This window comes from Acomys russatus, chromosome 13 (genome assembly GCF_903995435.1).
Source record: "Acomys russatus chromosome 13, mAcoRus1.1, whole genome shotgun sequence".
Lineage (NCBI taxonomy): Eukaryota > Metazoa > Chordata > Mammalia > Rodentia > Muridae > Acomys > Acomys russatus.
This window is the reverse complement of record NC_067149.1, coordinates 67,529,625-67,549,063: the sequence shown is the minus strand read 5'-3', so window position 1 is coordinate 67,549,063 and position 19,439 is coordinate 67,529,625. Positions and strand designations below refer to the sequence as shown.

Below are 19,439 nucleotides of genomic sequence, written 5' to 3'. Positions count from 1 at the left end.
TGTAAACCATATAAACAGATACACACGTGGCCCAGCCATATCCACTGGAAACAGTGACAGTCAAGAAGCCAGCACAGCTGCTTGACACAGTTCCAGCAAAGCTGAGCGGATTGCTATAATCACTTATCTTCTATCTCTGACTTTTGGGTTTTGGTCTCTGTGTGTTGTGTTCTTGGGGACTTTTCTGCATTATGATTCAATTTATGTCTTTCCTGAGAAAATGATGTCTGACTCTTAGGAAAATCCTAAAATGACTTTATCTGGCCACTGTTTGCAAGCTTTCCTTATGCCCTGGAGATCATTAAGCACAGATCAGCACACAGCTAGATGAGGCCGTTACTCCAGGGATCTTCTTGGTGTATCTGCCCCTGAGCTAACGCAAACAGTATAATGGGTGCAGGATAAAAGAGACAATGAACAAACCCTGACTGGCCAGGAGACAGGTTACAGATTAAAGGCCTCTTTTTATTATAGGCTTAGAGGTCTCTTGAAAATGTAGTTTAAAGATAGGGGTGTACAGAGTGCACTCCTGAAGAAATAAAACTCAGTAAATAAGATAAATTGACTAAGTAAACTTTTCCTACTTTATGATGAAACATATAGTAAGAGGAGTTATCGTAGGTGTTAGTATTTGCTATTCATAAAAAAGACCATATGTTTTCTGTTTGTCCGGGGTGCTCTTACACTACTGCAAACCCTGCCAGCATAAAAGCAGGCTGTCATGTAATAAACTTATTTGCTTTGGAGGAGACATTCTTTAGATTCTTTACATTGGAGTCATGGGACTGATGATGATGATGGTGATGATAGTGATGGTGGTGATGGTGATGATGATGTGATGGTGATGGTGGTGTGATGGTGATGGTGATGGTAGTAATGTGGTGATGGCGATGGCGATGATGATGTGATGGTGATGGCAATGATGATGGCAATGTGATGGTGATGGTAGTAATGTGATGGTGATGGCAATGATGATGGCGATGTGATGGTGATGGTAGTAATGTGATGGTGATGGCAATGATGATGGCGATGTGATGGTGATGGTAGTAATGTGGTGATGGCGATGGCGATGATGATGTGATGGTGATGGCAATGATGATGGCGATGTGATGGTGATGGTAGTAATGTGGTGATGGCGATGGCGATGATGATGTGATGGTGATGGTGGTGTGATGGTGATGGTGGTAATGTGGTGATGGCGATGGCAATGATGATGTGATGGTGATGGCGATGATGATGGTGATGTGGTGATGGTGATGATTGTGATAATGGTGGTGATGATGGTGGGTGTGATGGTGATGGTGATAATGGTGGCGATGTGATGGTGATGATACATGTTCTGTTTGTATTTTATAATTGTGACTGAACTTGTAACCCTGAACATGTAATGAAAAATCAAACACATACTCAATACCACTTGGATAATCAATAATCTATCTTTGTTCTGTGAAACTTGTATAAAGAAAAAATATGCAGTCAGAGCTGTGACATTCTCCTGACCTGACTCACTCCTCCCTCTTACTAACTGCTTATCTTCTCCAGGCCACCCTGTCGTCAAGAACTTGGCCCCCATCAGGGAAGCCCTCCCAACGGTCCCCAGTACACATTATACATTCATGAATGCAAATTTAAATAAGTTTTTGTGATTTGCAGTAAAGGCACATAACTTCAAATGCTACCTTCCACTCAGGACATTTTATCAGCTGTGAAATCAGTTATTACCTTGGAATTTAGAGAAGATGAACGTTTTTTAATCTGACAGTCATCTGAAAGGAAAAACATTTTCACATTAAAATTTTTTGAGAATTATTTTATGTGCATGTTTTCTCTGCATGTGTGTTTTTTCTGCATGTATGTCTACACATCATGTTAGACCCCCTGAACCAGAGTTATGATCACTGTGAGCCACTATGGGGTGTTGGGAACCCTGCAAGAGGTGGGTGCTCTTAACCACTGAGTCATCTCTCCAGCCCCACATTTTATATTTTAAAAATGGCACATGCATTTATGTCAAGAACAGGTCAAAAAGGGTTTACTAAAGACTCTGCAGGAGACCAGACAGAAGGATTGCTGTGAGTTCAAGGCCAACCTGGGCTACAAAGTGACACTGCCTGTTCATTTTTGTGGTACTGAGGTTTCAACCCAAGAGCATTCTGCGTGTGAGGCGAGTGCTCCACCCAGGGGCTTTCTGCGTGTGAGGCGAGTGCTCCACCACTGGGCTACATCTCCAGCCTTGTTTCTGTAGCTGCCCCCAGGCCTGCCAGCATGCAGGAGAATGCCAAACACGGCTGCTCTTCAAAAGACAGAGCATCACTAGAGAAAGAATTCTGTTCAGAAATGCTCATACTTTCTACTCCCAACAAAACCATCATGGTGCTGGAGAGATGGCTCAGTGGTTAAGAGCAGTGGCTGCTCTTGTCAAGGATGCTGGTATAGTTCCTAGCACCCCCGTGGCAGCTCACAACTGGCTAAAAGTCCAGTTCCAGAAGATCTAGTGCCCTCTTCTGGCCTCTATGAGCAATGCATGCACAGACATAGAGGGTGGTAAGCACGCCCTTAAAATTAATAAATCTAAAAAGCTGTAAAACTTATAGAAAACACATGCTCTCATTTGTCTCTCTTCCAGTCTTCCAGGCAGCTTACTGTGCCAGTATGAGTCCTTCAAGAATCCAAAATCACAGCTGGGCAGAGTGGCGTGTTTATTACTATGTGTGGAAAAAGAAGCAACTGTAATACACCCTGGCTGTACACTAAGTCTACTTATTGAGTTGGATAAAGCACCTTGACTCATCTCACTGATCTAAATTGGTTTAATGAATTTTTAAGGTGCCTTTCTGTCTGTTTTTCCATAATATTTTATATAAAAACTCAAGAAGTAGCTATTTTCTAATATAACCTTAATTTAATGTTACTACACAATGTAGCAAGACAGTAACGGGGTATGAAAGAAGAGAACATTAGGGAAGCATAACTATTTTCTTTACAAAAAAAAAAATCTCTGTAGGCCAGTCGTGGTGACACACACTCTTAATCCCAGTACTTGGGAGACAGAGGCAGATGGATCTCTGAGTTTCAGGCCAGCCTGGATCCACATAGAGAATTTCAGGACAGCCAGGGATACAAAGAGAGATCTTGTCTCAAAAGATAAATAAATGAAAAAGAGAAAGGGGTGTAGGGGGAGAGGAAGAGGGAGAAGAAGAAAGAAAAAGAAAAGAAAAAGCTAAAAAGGAAAAAACTCTGTGTGTGTGTGTGTGTGTGTGTGTGTGTGTGTGTGTGTGTGTGTGCGCGCGCGCACGCGCGCGCAGGTGCCCATGGGAGACAATAGAGGGCGTCAGATCCCCTAGAGTTGCAGGCAATTGTAAACCAGAGGATGTGGTTGCTGAGAACCAAGTGTGAGCAGGAAGTGCTCTTAAATGCTGAGCCATCTCTCCAGCCCATCACTGTTATCCTAAACACCGTTACCTTCGTCCTCCAGAGAGTTAAAGGACCTCTCATTGTGCAGCAGAGCCTGCCTCAGCTCCTCCAGCTCAGCATGCTCTTTGGCGTACATCCTCTTCAAGTTCTCCACGTGCTGAATCATCACTTCTACTGCTTTACTCACTCGGCTTTCCTGTAAGAGCCAAGTTCTATTAGCAACTTCACCCTCAGGGCTCAGTTAAAGCTTGCAGTTAGGGCTGGCAAGGTGGCTCGGCGAGTGAGAGCATTTGTGTGTGCAACACTGACCACCTGAGTCCCATCTCTGCAACCCACAAGGAAGGAAAGAGCCTGCTTTTTCAAAGTTGTCCTCTGACTTCCACCGGGACACTGGACACACACACACACACACACACACACTCCCCTACTTATCAAAGGATAAAGTGATGGAAGGATTAGGATCTGACACAAGCAGGATCTTTTTGGAAGCCATTGTGTTACCAACAGAGAGGGAGGTGGTGACTTCGGTGTAAATGGCAGAAATGACAACAGACATAATGGCTCTATCCTCTTGCTGGTCTGAGGGTAGAGCAATGGGGCACTCTTCACCAATCAATGGAGAAGGAGCCAAGAGCACTGAGAGGCCCTGTGCCCCTGCCCCCAAGCTTTGGCCTGTGCCACTAGGACTGAGGGAGGGAGACAGTGGGTGGACAAGGACTTAGAGGGTGTGCAGCTTTCAGAATGCTAAGTGCAGTGTGTATCGGGCATCTGGGAAGACATGTCAAACCCCCATCTGGACCTCAAGGCAGAGGATGAGGTGAAACTCATAAATTGGGGTGTCCCCTTGGGTCTTGCGAGCACATGGGCTGAGTACAGACAGCGGGAAGGTGAACAGAGGGGCAGCGTCAGCTCTTCAGCTCTAGGAGGCTGAGAGAAGTGGTAGGGTGACTCAGCAGCCTGGGCGAGCGGAGCAGTGCATGGATAGAGGGGAAAGGCCTCCAGAAGAAGCCATGCTTAGGGTGGCTTATGGAAGGCGGAGGCTGACACAGATGGATGTCGTTGATGTCGGAATGGCAAGTTTGTAAAGGCATAGGCTGCCTAGGTTTAAGAGAGCACTAGAGGAGAGAGACAAGCCACGAGAATCATTCTGTCGAGAGACTTGTTTCTAGAACGAAGAAACAGAAAAGCAAGATGGCGGCCAAAGAAAGCAGGGGCTTAGGGTGGGGGAGGCGAGTGAGAGAGGTGATTTTTAGACAGTATCTCTCTCCACACAGCTCAGGCTAGCCTTCAGCATATAGTCATCGCACTGGGACTGCCCCAGGTGCTGGAACGTGAACGGGTCACTTGGTCCTAGCTTCTGTTGTTTAGTTCTTTTTCGATGAAGAGGTAGCTTTATACCACCTCTTGCCTCCATCTTAAAAACAACGTACACCTGTGCTAGTAGGCGTGATTTCATAGACAAGAACAGCAGAAAGGTGGGGAAAGGGCTTAGCTGTCAGAGCAGAGGCCCATGTTTCTGCATAAACTGGCAAAAGACGGGATCTTGTGTACAGGCAAGATGGCTGGCTGCCCTGCGACAGCACAGAGCGGCCATCTTTAGCTGCGAGGAGGAAGCAGCATATGTGGATTTGGGTTCAAGCCTAGAGCAGCTTCTTCCCTCTGGATCGCCTCCATTAGAAGGGACAGAAGGCTCCCAGGCCCCTCATGCGGCACTGGAGCGTGAGTCCATTCCAGGCGCACCATTTCCCACTCTGACATGGGCAGGTAGATAAAGTTTGCATGTGCAAGGAGGAAAGTAGAAGGTTCTTGCAGGGCACTGAACCCCAGATGTGACTGTAAAGTTTAAAGCTTGGTCAAGAAAGATGATGAGAGAGTAAGGGACAGAGGGAGGTTTAAGGCGGCAGAGACTCACAAAAATAACTACACGTTTTTCTTCATAGCAAGAAAGCAATGGACGATGCTTAAAACAGAAACCATGCCACAGAGTGGCCTGGTGAGAGTGTGGCTGAGAAACACGGATGGAGACACAGAGCCAATGGGGCGGGGGCAGACGAGTCAGCTGACAGAGACATTGGGTTCTTAAAGCCTTGTGCGTACATACCTTTAATCCAAATTAAGACTAGCAGCAACCCCCACTGAGGGGTTGACAAAGAGCTAGAATATGTAACAACTTGTCAGGCTAGAGTCTCTGGCACATTAAATACCTTCCGAAGGAAATGTTTCCGCCTGCCTGGCGACTGATGAGCAGTTGAAAGTCTACTGCTCTATGACCCTGTCCGAAGGAAATGTTTCCGCCTGCCTGGCGACTGATGGGCAGTTGAAAGTCTACTGCTCTATGACCCTGTATACGACACTCAAATGAAAGCAGATAGGTGGGTAGATGGATGACCGAGGAGACTGCAGGCAGCAGCTGCGTCCCTAGACACCGAAGCTACAGATGGGTTGTCCCTGCTGTGCCACACTGATGGAAGGTCTGTGCACTAGCACCTCCTGGCCCATTATCCTGTCATCTGCACTGAGGTCTGCCTCACCCCCAACCCCTTTCCAGAAGAATGTGAAAGAAAAACCCTAAAAACGAAATCAGGTCTACCGTGCTTTGGGGGAGAAAAAGGTTCACCCCTAACCCTCTGAGGAAGCTTGCAAGCCCGCAATGCAGGCACCGACGGGCTGTGGCTCCCCTTCCGAGTCACCCAGCCCCCACCCAACTTCTCTCTCTTTCTCCCCTCTTTCTCACTGTATCTCTCTGGCTGGCCTGAAACTCTGTGTCAAGCAGGCTGGGTTTGGACTCACAGGGAGCCGCCCACAATGCCTTTGCATCCCGAGTGCTGGGTTTAAAGATTTGAACCAACAGCTGGCTGTGCACAGAAGTATGCGACAACATATTCGCAGAAATGTAGCCCACGCTGTCTGGGAGCACAAAGCCTCCTAGCATCCCTGTTACCTGGTTGATGGCTCCCAGCATCTCAGCCCTGCTAGCCACACGTGTTGTGCACTGGCTGAGAAACATTATGCTCTTTTCTAGCTTCTTGATGATTTCCTGAGCCTGGTTGTCCTCTTCACACAGGGGAGTCAGTGACTGTGGAAAGGAGAGCAAAGCAAAGTGGGTGCTTCTCATACGATTAAACTGCATTCAATCTAAGCATCCTGATGCAGGGTAAAAAGTGTCACCAAGGGTCACAGTGTGCTATTCTTGGTCCCTTCCTTTTGTACTGACCTGTCCCCCCCAGGTGCACCCACAGCTTTCTTATGTGGCTCACAGGACACAGTGCAGATAAACAGACAATGCCCGTGTACGGAATGTATCACATGAGGACAGTAATTTGAACCAGTTTGAGACTGGTTTTAGAATCATCTAGAAGACACACCACTGAGTGTGTCTGTGATAGCACTCTCTGAGAGGAAGGAAGACCACCTCTGATGCAGGGGACACCGTTCCATGCCTGCATCCCTGAATAAATAAAGTGAGGAAAAAGAGGGAGTCAGCTGTGGTGTTTGAATGAGAATGGCCCCCATCAGGTCATACATTTGAATCCTTGGCTAGTAGAACTATTTGGGAAGGATTGGAAGTGTGGCCTTATTGGAGTGGGCGTGGCCCTGTCCTTGTAGATGAGATGTGAGCTCTCATCCACTGCTCCAGCACCATGCCTGCCTGTCTGCTGCCGTGTTCCCTGTCATGATAGTTATGGACTCTAAACCTCTGAAACTATAAGCCACAATAAACTCTTCTATAAGTTGCCTCCAACAGGGGGCGATGGAGGGAGGAGGTAAGCATGTGACTAACGTCCCAAAGCATTCTCTCACCTCTAAAAGCTTTAAACAGTTTGTGACTTCTTTCTTCAAGTTTTCCTCGGCCAGGTCCCGGGACCTCTCCTCAAGCTTCACTCTCTTCTCCAACGTGAACCAGTCACACTTAAGCCCCAGAGACAGCCTGAGAAATTCTGCCTGTGGCCACAGCAGCATGAGGACAAGGAGAGAAGTTAGAGACCCAAGCACTCTGTGCCTCGTGGGGGTGAAGGGGGGCTTCCTTCTCCCCTAGAATCTGAGGCCAGAACACAGAGGCTTTGCTTGCACTTAGGCTTGTGCAGAAAGATGGACAGGAGCATCCAAAGTACAGAGAGAGGGACAGAAAGAACAGGGAGAGGGAAGGGAAGGAGAGAGGAGGGAAGACGGCAGAGGAGAGAGAATGGAGAGGGGAGGAGGAAGGGGAGGGGGAGGAGAGGGGAGGGGGAGGGGAGGAGAGAGGGAGGGGGAGAGGGGGAGGAGAGGGGAGGGAGAGGAGAGAGGGAGGGGGAGAGGGGAGGGGAGGAAAGATGACAGAGGAGAAAGGAGAGGGGAGGAGGAAGGAGAGGGGAGGAGAGGGGAGGGGGAGGAGAGGGGAGGGGGAGGGGGAGAGGGGAGGGGAGGAAAGATGACAGAGGAGAAAGGAGAGGGGAGGAGGAAGGAGAGGGGAGGAGGAAGGAGAGGGGAGGGGGAGGAGAGGGGAGGGGGAGGAGAGGGGAGGGGGAGGAGAGGGGAGGGGGAGGAGAGGAGAGGGGGAGGAGAGGAGAGGCAGAGGAGAGGAGAGGGGGAGAGGGAGAGGGAAGGGGAGGAAAGATGACAGAGGAGAAAAGAGAGGGGAGGAGGAAGGAGAGGGGAGTAGAGGGGAGGGGGAGGAGAGGGGAGGGGGAGGAGAGGAGAAGGGGAGAGGGAGAGGGGAGGGGAGGAAAGATGACAGAGGAGAAAGGAGAGGGGAGGAGGAAGGAGAGGGGAGGGGGAGGAGAGGGGAGGGGGAGGAGAGGGGAGGGGGAGGAGAGGAGAGGGGGAGGAGGGGAGAGGGGGAGAGGGAGAGGGGAGGGGAGGAAAGATGACAGAGGAGAAAGGAGAGGGGAGGAGGAAGGAGAAGGAGGGGAGGAAAAGGGAGGGGGAGGAGAGGAAAGGGGGAGGGGAGGAGAGGGGGAGAGGGAGAGGGGAGGAGAGGAAAGATGACAGAGGAGAAAGGAGAGGGGAGGAGGAAGGAGAGTGGGGGAAAGGAGGGAAGGGGAGAAGAGAGGGGGCTGGGAGAAAGGTGGGAACATGCTTTAAACTCACCTCCACCTCCTTCTCATTAGCTGAAGTGCTGCAGAGGAAACAAAGAATTACTCACAGCCAACCAACACAGCAAGGAAGAGGCAAGCAACTGTGCAGTGGGCCTTACTTCTCACTCTGCTGAAAGTTAACCAGCCTCACAGATGCTTTGGCAGCCGTGGAAGCCTCAGCTCCTGAGAAAAAACAAAGTAGCCGATTAAAATAGGTAACACCTAAGAGCCCATTCCGCCCACTGCTGTTACACACTACCCTCACTTAAACATGTTATTTTATTTAAATAGATCTGAGCTGATAGGCAGCTAACTTGTTTGCATAATAAGAGACTCTGCCAAACCTTTAGAAGCATACAGTCTTGTACCTCAGTGTACCAATGGTATATGAAAACTAAGATGGGTAAGAGTCAGAGGACCCTGCGGTCCTCTCTGGACTTCAGAGGCCCACTGTGTCAACACACAAATTTGCTGCAGTGTGGTCACAGCAATCAGAGCAACAACACTGATGATAACAGTGTTTGCGAACTGGATGGGAGTTAGATCATCATGGAACATCTGTGCGGGGGCTCCTTGGCCGGGTCTAGATGCGGGTGGCGCCATCTCATAGGCTGGGGTCCCAGGCTAAGTAAACAGGAAGCCAGCTGAGCACCAGCCATCCTCATCCTGCTTTCTGACTGGCTGCCAGGTTCCCATGCCTTCCCCACCAGGACAGCCAGGATCCTCCAGGAAGTGAGCCTTTCTTCCTGTGAGCTGCCTCGGTCACGCTACAGCACCAGGAAAAGCAAGTGATGCAAACGGCGCCAATAAACAGGCAGCAGCTCTGGGACAGGCTCTACCACAGGCTGCTTTCTCTGCCACAGGAATGACGCCGGCTTTAAATTTGACAACGCTTGGCTTAAAGCCAAGTTTTGGCTTTCAGACATGTGACTGTGACCAAGCCACAACCTTGTCAAACCATCTACAAGATAAGGGTGTGATTTTGTGGAACTGTAGAGTCACATGAGGATGGCACAGCAAACCCTCAGCGGCAAATAGGTGCACTACTTTTCTGACGCTGTGAAACCACTGTTTACCCAATCGCCTTGCCTTCAGAGGGCTGAAATGACACAGATAGCATACCATAATGCTCAGATTATAATTTAGATAGTCTCAATAAGGCTTTAGACAGGGCCACCTACCGTCTCTTCTTCTGGCATGCCACGATTAGAGATCTTAGCTACTAGGCCTATTCTTTGTGATGCTGGGCTACTAAACCCAAGGTCTCAAGCATGCTAAGCAAGTACCCTGCCAACTGAGCTGCATCCCCAGCCCTGTAGAGTTTTTTTTTTTTTTTAAGCCAACATTTCCATTTCGCAAAGGAGAAAGCAGAAGGTTAGGTACTTTCCTGAGATCCCAGAACCGGAGCCCGGCCCAGCCTAGAGTGCATGAGGCCAGCGTGGCATCCCTGTGAAGTCGCACTGAGGACGGTGGTGGGCTAGCCCCTGTTAAGTGAGTCTTGGTGTATCTGCTTTTATGTGAGGTACTGAAACCCCAAGTAGTGTTGGGTAGCTCGCGACACAGGCTTACTGCTTAGCTTCAAATAGCTACTGTGGGAAGAGTGTGGGGACAATCAGGTGGTGAGACACAAGACTCCATCCTGTCGCCTGGTCTTAACCCAGGATGTGCAATGTCTTGACGTGGCAGCACAGCTTTACCTACAAAGCATCACTGGAACTAATGTTCACTCGAAGGTTGTGTGAGTGCGCCTTACCTCCCGTAGCGCTGTCCTTCCCGACATCTTCTATTGTTTTGGTTTCCTCTCTTGCTTCCTGAAAATTGGAGAAACTTTTGTGGGCATGTGAGGGATGGAAATCATTCAGGACCAAAGGACTCTGTGCGTCCTGTTCCCTCCCGACCCATGTCTATTCAAATCACTCTGCAGAACTCCAGGCCTGGGGAAAAGGTCAGCACAAACAGGACCTGATCCAAGGATCTAGGTGACGCCAAAGTGACATAAATGTAAAAATGTGAAAGTGACACAAGTTGTCACAAAGGAAACTGACTGATGTTCATGAGAAGGAGACACACATGAGGGGCTCAAGCCTAGAAGGGTTCCTCAACCAAGGAACACAGCACAATGTGTAGGGAGGTATATGGGAGCCATCTCAAGCTAAAGCAATGGGCACCCTGTATAGCTTTACAGAAACATATACCTGTTAAGATATGTTAGACTTTTATTCCAAATGAAAACACAGACACACACATACAAACACATGCACGCACACACACACACACACACACACACACACACACACACACACGCATGCACATGCATGCATGCACACATAAAATTGCTTAGTTCTTTTGTTGTTGTTTGAGACAAATTTCCAATATATAGCCTATAAGCCCCTACTAGCCTGAAACTTGTGACCCTCCTGCCTCAGGCAGCCAAGTGCTAAGATTACTTGAATTAAAATATAATTGAATGGATAGTCATTCAAATACATTTAAGACCATTAACCAACTGCTCTAAGTATGTCCTCACACCAGGCGTAACTGTATGAGCAGACTGTGTTGCACTGGTCTGGAGAACTTAGCTGGTAACACTGTAGGCACACAGTCACCTTTGTGATGCTGTCAGACACAATCAGATGAGGGGAGACACTTAGAAAACTAAATCGATTCTCTGTCAGGAAACATGGCTGATGGGGCAGAGCACTGGTTGCGGAGTCTCCTCCCCATCTCTCCCGTTCCCAGAGGATTCTGCAGATCCTGGTGTAAATAGAATCAATAAAGGAAACCCAAACTGAAGGAGAACTGGAAATAAAAATTTAGAAACTCAAACAGGAACCTCAGAGGTAAGCCTTACCAACAGAATATAAGAGATGGAAAAGAGTATCTCAGGTACTGAAGACAAGATAGAAGAAGTGCTATCTCAGTCAAAGAAAATGTCAAATCAAAAACAAAACAAAAAAACAGGCACAAACCACCCAGGAAATTTCGGATACTATGAAAAGACTAAATAGGAATAGAGGAAGGAGAAAACACATACGTGTGCGCGCACACATGTCAAAGTCACAAAGTATTTTCAACAAAATCATAGAAGAAAATTTCCTTAACCTAAAGAAGGAAATGCCTATCAAAGTACAAGATGCATATAGAACACCAAATAGACTAGACAGAAAAGAAATGTCATACAACACATAATAATCAAAATACTAAATGTACAGACCTGAAACACCAAATAGACTGGACCAGAAAACAACGTCTCCATAATCAAAACACCAAACCAAACCAAGAAAGACTATTAAAGGCTGCAAGGGGAAAAGATCAACTAATATATAAGGGCAGACTTATTAGAATAACACCTGACTTTTTAATAGAGTCTCTAAAAGCTGGAAGTTCCTGGACAGATGTTCTACAAACTCCAAGAGACCACAGATGCCAGCCCAGACTACTATACCCAGCAAAACTTTCAATCGCAATAGAAGAAAGATATTTCATGATAAAACCAAATGTAAGCAGTTATCTATCTACATACAAATCCAAACCTACACAAGGTGCTAAGAAAACTTCAACATGAAGAAGTTTGACCAGACCCAAGAAAATGCAAGTAATAAATAATGCTAAACCATCAAATCAAAAGAGGGAGGGCAAGTCCACACCACCACAACAAAATATCTAATTTCAGTAAAAGAAAATAAGCCTAAAAAGGTTAAACATTCCAAGATGCCTCACTCTCTGCACACTGCCTGCCTGTACAGTTCTGTATTTGCTGCTGGAGGGAGCTTCTCTGTGATGGTTGGATAAGCTGCAGATCTATGCGGAATGCCTCCATCAAGCCCCTCCCTTCAGGGTTTAGGGAACCCTACAGAAGAGGAGGTGAAAGAAATGTGAGAACCAGAGTGGATGGAGGATACCAATGAGACAAGGTCTTGTAGACATAGCAGCACTGACACACACACATGAACTCATGGAGACTGTGGGAGCATGCACAGTGCCTGCACGAGAAGGGGTCCTGGTGCTGAGAGAAGTGGACACCCGCCCCCATCCCTAACTCAGAAGCTTTCTCCAATTGAAAAACACTTGCAAATGAAAAATTAGTTTTCTTCGAGGGAGTCTCACTAGGGAAACAAACCAGTTAAGATCAGGCTCTGTGCCCAGCAGTAGATGGCCACCACAGTACACAGCTACCACAGTAGATGGCCACCATAGTAGACAGACACCCCAGTAGATTACCACCACAGTAGATGGCCACCACAGTAGACGATGACCACAGTAGAAGGCATCTGCCCCTATCCCATGCCATCTGTTTCTTATAATTTCTATCAAGCTCCCTCCCATCCATAATCCCAAATACTTGCTTCATCTAGGCCGAATCTTCCATCCACACTGGCCACATACTTTTCTTCTACCAAACCTATGACAACCACCTTCTCCTCTCTCTCCTTGGATGTCTCTTCTTCCTCTTGTCAGGTCTCCTCTTTTTCTTCCCAAGATTCTCTCTGTCTGAACCCAGGAAACTTAGCCACACCTATCTCCTCTTTTTGCCCTGCCCAGGTGATGGCCTTTTATTGGTCAAAAGGTGGGTCACAGAGACAGCAAGCAGTAATTAGCATCAAAATACATCAGACCAGCCTCCAACAGAAGGCCACCACAGTAGATGGCCGCCACAGTAGACGGCCGCCACAGTAGAAGGCCGCCACAAGAGATGGCTGCCACAGTAGAAGGCCACCACAATAGAAGGCTGCCATAGTAGATAGCCACCACAGTAGAAGGCCACCACAGTAGAAGGCCACCACAATAGAAGGCTGCCATAGTAGATAGCCACCACAGTAGAAGGCCACCACAGTAGAAGGCCACCACAATAGAAGGCTACCACAGTAGAAGGCCACCACAGTAGAAGGCCACCACAATAGAAGGCCACCACAGTAGAAGGCCACCACAGTAGAAGGCCACCACAATAGAAGGCTACCACAGTAGAAGGCCACCACAGTAGAAGGCCACCACAATAGAAGGCTACCACAGTAGAAGGCCACCACAGTAGATGGCTACCACAAAACATACTCAACAGCAGCTTTGCAAGTTCTTTGTCTCATTATGTTTGTCAAGGCTTTTAATTTTATTTATTTTTTTATTATATAAGTCCTTTGCATATAAATAGTATGGCTTTCTCTTGTAAGTTAATGTAAAATATGGCTAATGTTTATTATTAGCCTATTATTATTTTGGCAGTATTATCTAACCCACTATCACAATGAATAAAGACACAGACACCTGATAGATATTAGAATAGCCTTATTTCACCTGGGGCATGGCAGATGCTAACTCCGTAAACTATCTTCCACTATCTCCCAGCCCCCATCCCATACCATCTGCTTTAATTATTTCTACCTGGGATATCTCCCATCCATAATTCCATAAATACTTGCTAGCTCTGGGCTGCTTTCCTCCGCCCATTCCAATCCGGCCATGTGTTTCTCTCTACACTAACCCATCACCGTCGCTCTGCTTTCTTCTTCCCCCTTGTCTCAAGATCTTTCTCTCCCAAAACCCGTGAACCTTCGCCACGCCCACCTTCCTCTGGCCCAGTATTGGCTTTTTATTGGTCAAACAGGAATAATTTCTTAGACAATGTATACACAAGGACAGGTGTATGTGAGAACATGGACATCTGGGCACCGACTTCATCTTGGGAGCCAGAAATTAGCATCAGAATACATAGCACCAGCCCAACCCCAACAATGACTCTGGGGCCACCTTTGCCTGTGCCCATCAGTAATTTACCTATTAGGTCTCATGTTTCTTACCATATCCTTTTTGTGTTTTTGTGGGAGTCCTGTGTGTCTCTGCATCCATATGTGTTTCTTATGCTTTTTCTTTGGCTTTTTTTTTTTTTCTTCCATTTGTTTTGTCCTATTCTAATTTGTTTGTTTTTGTTTCACTTTATTTTATTCTTTCTTAGATGTTTGTTTGTTTTTTAACAAGAGACAGAAAGGATGTGGATCCGGATGGTAAGGTAGAGGGGGAGGTGAAACTGTAATCAGGAGATATTTTACGAAAAATACCTAATTTCAGTAAAAGAAAATAAGCCTAAAAAGACTGCAGGTTTTTTTTTTTTCATAAAATGTGACAAGTACAGTCACACAGGCAAGCCCCAGATCGTTCTCGTAACAGGTGAATATGCTTGAGTTTCTCACGCTCCTGTCAACGCGCCTTACGGCCTCGTCTTAGCCATGTGCCAGGAGCTAAGGGGCTCAGGCTGCTGAGCTCAGCAGCAGCTGTTGCTGTGCCCTTCATTTGCAGTTCATCTCCCCCGACCCCCTGTGACTAGGATTTCCTCACACCAAACAGATCGTCTTTAGTCTGTATCTGAGTTGATCACAGCAGCATCTAAAAGCATTACCTGCCTCCCTCTCACAACGTCCCCCAGTGCTGTGTGACAATGCCCCTTCAACATGCCCTCCTCTGCTTAGAGCCCATATTGCTCATCAAGGCTCTACTGTCTTTGACCATGTCAGTGTATGTACGCCTGTGATCCCAGCACTCAGAAGGCTGAGACAAACACTTCTAGTTTTAGGCTAACCTGGGCTACATAAGAAGATCCTATCAGAAAAAAAAATAATGAAAATAAGAGCAACAGCAATAATAACAGCTTATTCCACACCCTCCACTCATTCAGCCTGCCTGCCAGTCCTTAAGAACTCTCATCCACACATTTGCTTTTCTGTCTGGTGACACCAATGTGTGTTTCCTCCTTGGGTGAGTTTATTGAATTGTAAAATCTTGACTGTGCCACACTGATTTTGTTTCAAATTCTACCTTTCTTTTTCTTTTTCTTTTTTGTTTTTTAAGACAGGGTCTCTCTGTGTAGCCTTGCCTGTACTGGACTCACTTTGTAGACCAGGTTGGCCTCGAACTCACAGCAATACGCCTGCCTCTGCCTCTTGAGTGCTGGGATTAAAGGCGTGCGCCACCGCGCCCAGCACAAATTCTACCTTTCTTCCTCCCTCCCCCTTCTCATTACTTATTCCTATAGGCTGAACTGTAACTCTGGGGCTACCTTTGCCTGTGCCCATCAGTACTTACAGTAATTTACCTTTTAAGTGTCATGTTTGTTACCGTCCCTTCTCTGAACTATGACAACAGCACTGGAACTTCTCCCATCCCCCATCATGTTTTTTTTTTTTTCTAATCCGCCATTTTTAAGGTGTCTCCAAGACTGCCTTGCTTTGAGATCAAAGGAATCTCTGCCCATGCCCAGGAAAGTGTCCTGTGAAAAAGTAAAGGTCCTTAATTTTCCTCTGTCATTTTCAATAAGGAGAAACACAGCATCTACAACAGCTATCGAGGCATCTTAGCTGCACCCCACAGTAAAGGACAAGTTCAAACACCATACCCACCAGTCACCTTTGAGACGTTAACATTGTTATCTACATCTGTCCCCAAATCTTCATGCTGCGTGTTTTCTTCAGTTACCTGCACTGAGCTTTGGTGCTTGATACTACACTGAGCTGGCTACAGCCCACCTACATACCCAGGGTGGAGCAACAACAGCATGCATTCCCCACCTCTCTCTCTCTCTCTCTCTCTCTCTCTCTCTCTCTCTCTCTCTCTCTCTCTCTCACACACACACACACACACACACACACACACACACACACACGACAGAGGGAGTCATGTGTAAGGAAAAGCCTCAGAGACCCACGAAGCAGGTCACCTTTAATCATGCGTGCAAACGCCAATGGGCCTCACAACAAAAGGAGTGAAAAGAAGCAAGGCCCCTGGTGAACCATGAAGCTGGACCGACGTCTCCAGGCTCCACCCGCTCTCAGGAGCGGCAGTGGGCCCTGCGTCACGGGAGGAGTTTACCTGTCTTCTGTGAGTGTTCGTGTTAACCGTATAAAGCTGTATCCCTTTCATGGCACCTCCTCTGGGACCCTTTGGCCTCTCATCCCAATCACTGAGTATCTGCTTTTTCACCTGATCAGCATGCCACGGGCACACACGCATGCACGCACACCCCAGTTGCTGTTTTGTCCAGCTGTAGGCAATAGTGCATTCACTGCCTTGTTCCTGGTTGATCTCGGATGCGTTAATGAGCAAGTGAGTGCATGACAACACGAAGCAAGGCTGAGTCCTCATTCAGGCTCATTGTGTGACCTTGTCCAAGTAAATAACGCCCCGGATGTACAGCTAAATCCTAGGGACTCATATTTTGTTCCTAATATCTTAAAAGAGTAAAGTGAGACTTTTAAAGAGAATTATTAAATTCAGAGGGACCTTTGGATCCTCATAGCCTGCCACTGCTTTTACTGTTACCACCCACTGTCTCCTCACCAGGTGTGACGCAGCCATGGCTGCGCTCGCAGCGGCTCGGCGTGCGGCATCCTCGGGAGCCGGGCTGGTGGTGCCTGTTGGAAGAGGAAGCACAGGGGGAAGGCTGGGGGAGCAGCGACCATCAGAAGAGGAAGGAGCAGCGAGGGTGGTGATGTGGGTAGACCAGTGAGCAGAAAGGCTGGCATGTGGCTACAGTCAGATGCCCCAGGAGGCACGCATGCACGTCTGCTGTGCACAGCCAGGGATGGAGTAGCCCAGGCTGTCTCAGCACCTGAGCCGTGTAAAGTGTTCCTGTCTGTCTGAGCGGCCTGAGTGTTTCTTTAAGCTTTCTCTGGGGTTAATGCTGGCTTTTTCTGATGCCAGAAACTAGGTGGAGGAAGGAGAGGCAGTTAGAAGTTAGCCTTTGGGCTTGACACACAGTTTTGTAAATCCTGTATACAGGCCAGGTAATGATAGTGACATGGCCAAACATCAGGCTATTGAGCTGAGAAAAGACACTCTGGGGACACACTGTTATGTTTAGTAATTTCTGTTCACTTTTGCACACTCTGCACAGAACGTTTCATGCACTACCTGACACCCTTGGTACTTTTCTCTTCAAGAAACAATAACCCTTTGTAGGGTCATAAAAGACCATTGGACTTAAGAACAAAATAGATACCAATTTATTTTGAAAAAATATCATTCCTCCCCTATGGATGTTTTCAGTTTTTCCTTAAATTTTAGACCTGGGACTAACATGGTTCAGGAGTCAAAAGGCATAGAAGTTAGCCAGGTTTGGTGGCGCATGCCTTTTAGCCTGACAGTCAAAGGCATAGATCAAGTTACCAAGGCCATTAACTTTACCAATCTGCTTCACCACAGAGGGGCTTGCTTGAAGTTGCCCTCGACGGTGTGCGTACCTGGCATGGCAGGGGCTGGGCCTGCTTCCTCCTTCTCACAGAGAAATTTGCAGTCAGGGTCGCCAGAAGGCATGTGTGAAATGTCTGACCCAGAATCTGCCAACAGGAAGAGGCTGGGCATGAGAACCACGCAAAAGAAGCATTTGCCTAGGCACCCTAAGCATTTGCACACACCTTAGCAGGCAAACACCGGGGCCTAATTTGTAGTAAGATCTCTGACTTCCTCTCTCCGGGATCTACTCACCACTCGACGTCACGGGACTCTCTGACGATGAAGTGTGGTCAGCTGATGGTTGGGCGAGATACTCCCTGACAAAAGGACACAAGGCGTATCTTAAACATGGAGGGCAAATAACTCCTTTAAAAACCAACTGACAGCCCACCTAGGTTTATAAGTGTAGCAAACCTGAGCTGCGACAGGCTCTCAGAATACCCGTGGCCGACACCATTCTCCTGCAGGGGGAAAAGGAGACACTGGTTGTTGACTTGACAGGATCTGCCCCAGGAAGGTGGCTTTAGGCAAACATTCTCAGCAGTTTTCAATGAGCCACACTTCTCTGGGGCAGGTTTTGGGGATGGAATCTTGATAGTCATATTTCCTCACGGCTGTTCTCACAAACCGAGATATATCCTTGGATAAAACGAACTCTAAACTCAAGGGGCAGACTTGACTTCTCGCATCACGTCTCTTTTACATAGGACAAACCACATGAGCGCAATGTGTCTATGAGACTGTTACTCAGGGTCCAACTTTGACCCAAAGTGGCTCTTGGGTTTCTTGCTAGATAAACCATACCGTTTAGACTTAATCCAAATAGCAGGGGTCTGAAGGATTACGTCCTTGTCAGCACCCGGGACTCCATTCAAAGGGAACATGACTGAACTGCCAGGGCAAGTTTTCAAAGCCTCATCTGAACCTCTTAATTTATAGTAGAGATTCTCAGTTAGAAAGGAAGTGATGTGGGGCACTGGGACCTGAGCCCACACTGCTTACTCTCTTTCAAAACACAAGGAGGGGGGGGGTATTAGTGAGGTGCTTCCTTAAACCCTGGCCTCTTCCTGTAAGCTTCCTCTGGTTACTATGTCTTTAGAAAGGGAAATTGATTCCAAAACATGCTGTCTTGATGGCGTGTCTGAAGCCCATGCAGACAACGTGAGAGGAAAACATGCACATCACTACACACAGCAGTGCACAGACTGTGCGGCCAATCAGAGATGGGGGGGTGGGCAGCTGTTAAAGGCCACAGACAATGGCAGGCTTCTAAGGAAGGATGCTGCTGCCCAAGAGAGCTGCAGGTTGGCGAAGACTTGGTCTTGAGTTGTTTTATCTCGTTGTTGGCCTTGGTTGGCAGTTCTGACAAACCAAGAGCCTTGGCCACGCTGGGCAAGAGCCTCATCAGTGAGCTGCTAGTGCAGTTATCTAGTGCTAAAATCTACAAACACGGCGGGGGGGGGGGGGGGGGCGGCGCTGAAGGTGCTTGACGCCAAGCAAGCCTCACGGCCTGAGTCCAGTCCCTGGGAGCCAGCAGCACAGTGGAAAGAGACGGCCCCTGGGAGTAGCCTCTGACCTCCACATGTGCACTGTATACAACGTGTGCACGTCATCTCATCTTCCCAAAGTGCTGCACAGAGGGCTATGGGGGAGGGGGCGGGGTGCGAGAAACTAAGGCCAGAGAGAAAGAGTCCACCCAGAGTCTGAGAAGCAGCCAGCCAGTCTTCTGAGCCACACTGAACTAAATACAGTGTC

General features: G+C 47.7%; 1 protein-coding gene across 1 annotated transcript in view; it reads right to left on the bottom strand.

The window, feature by feature from the left end:
* Window positions 1-19,439, bottom strand: part of Irag2 (inositol 1,4,5-triphosphate receptor associated 2) — a 34,601-nt gene that overhangs the window by 5,180 nt on the left and 9,982 nt on the right. Inside the window, exons 3-12 of the mRNA XM_051155690.1 lie at window positions 18,099-18,145; window positions 17,937-18,001; window positions 17,650-17,788; window positions 16,791-16,864; window positions 8,588-8,732; window positions 8,482-8,509; window positions 7,216-7,356; window positions 6,356-6,490; window positions 3,463-3,610; window positions 1,723-1,766 (exon numbers count right to left, since the gene is read on the bottom strand). Coding sequence (XP_051011647.1) covers window positions 1,723-1,766; window positions 3,463-3,610; window positions 6,356-6,490; window positions 7,216-7,356; window positions 8,482-8,509; window positions 8,588-8,732; window positions 16,791-16,864; window positions 17,650-17,788; window positions 17,937-18,001; window positions 18,099-18,145 — 966 coding nt within the window. The remainder of the gene's footprint in view (window positions 1-1,722; window positions 1,767-3,462; window positions 3,611-6,355; window positions 6,491-7,215; window positions 7,357-8,481; window positions 8,510-8,587; window positions 8,733-16,790; window positions 16,865-17,649; window positions 17,789-17,936; window positions 18,002-18,098; window positions 18,146-19,439) is intronic.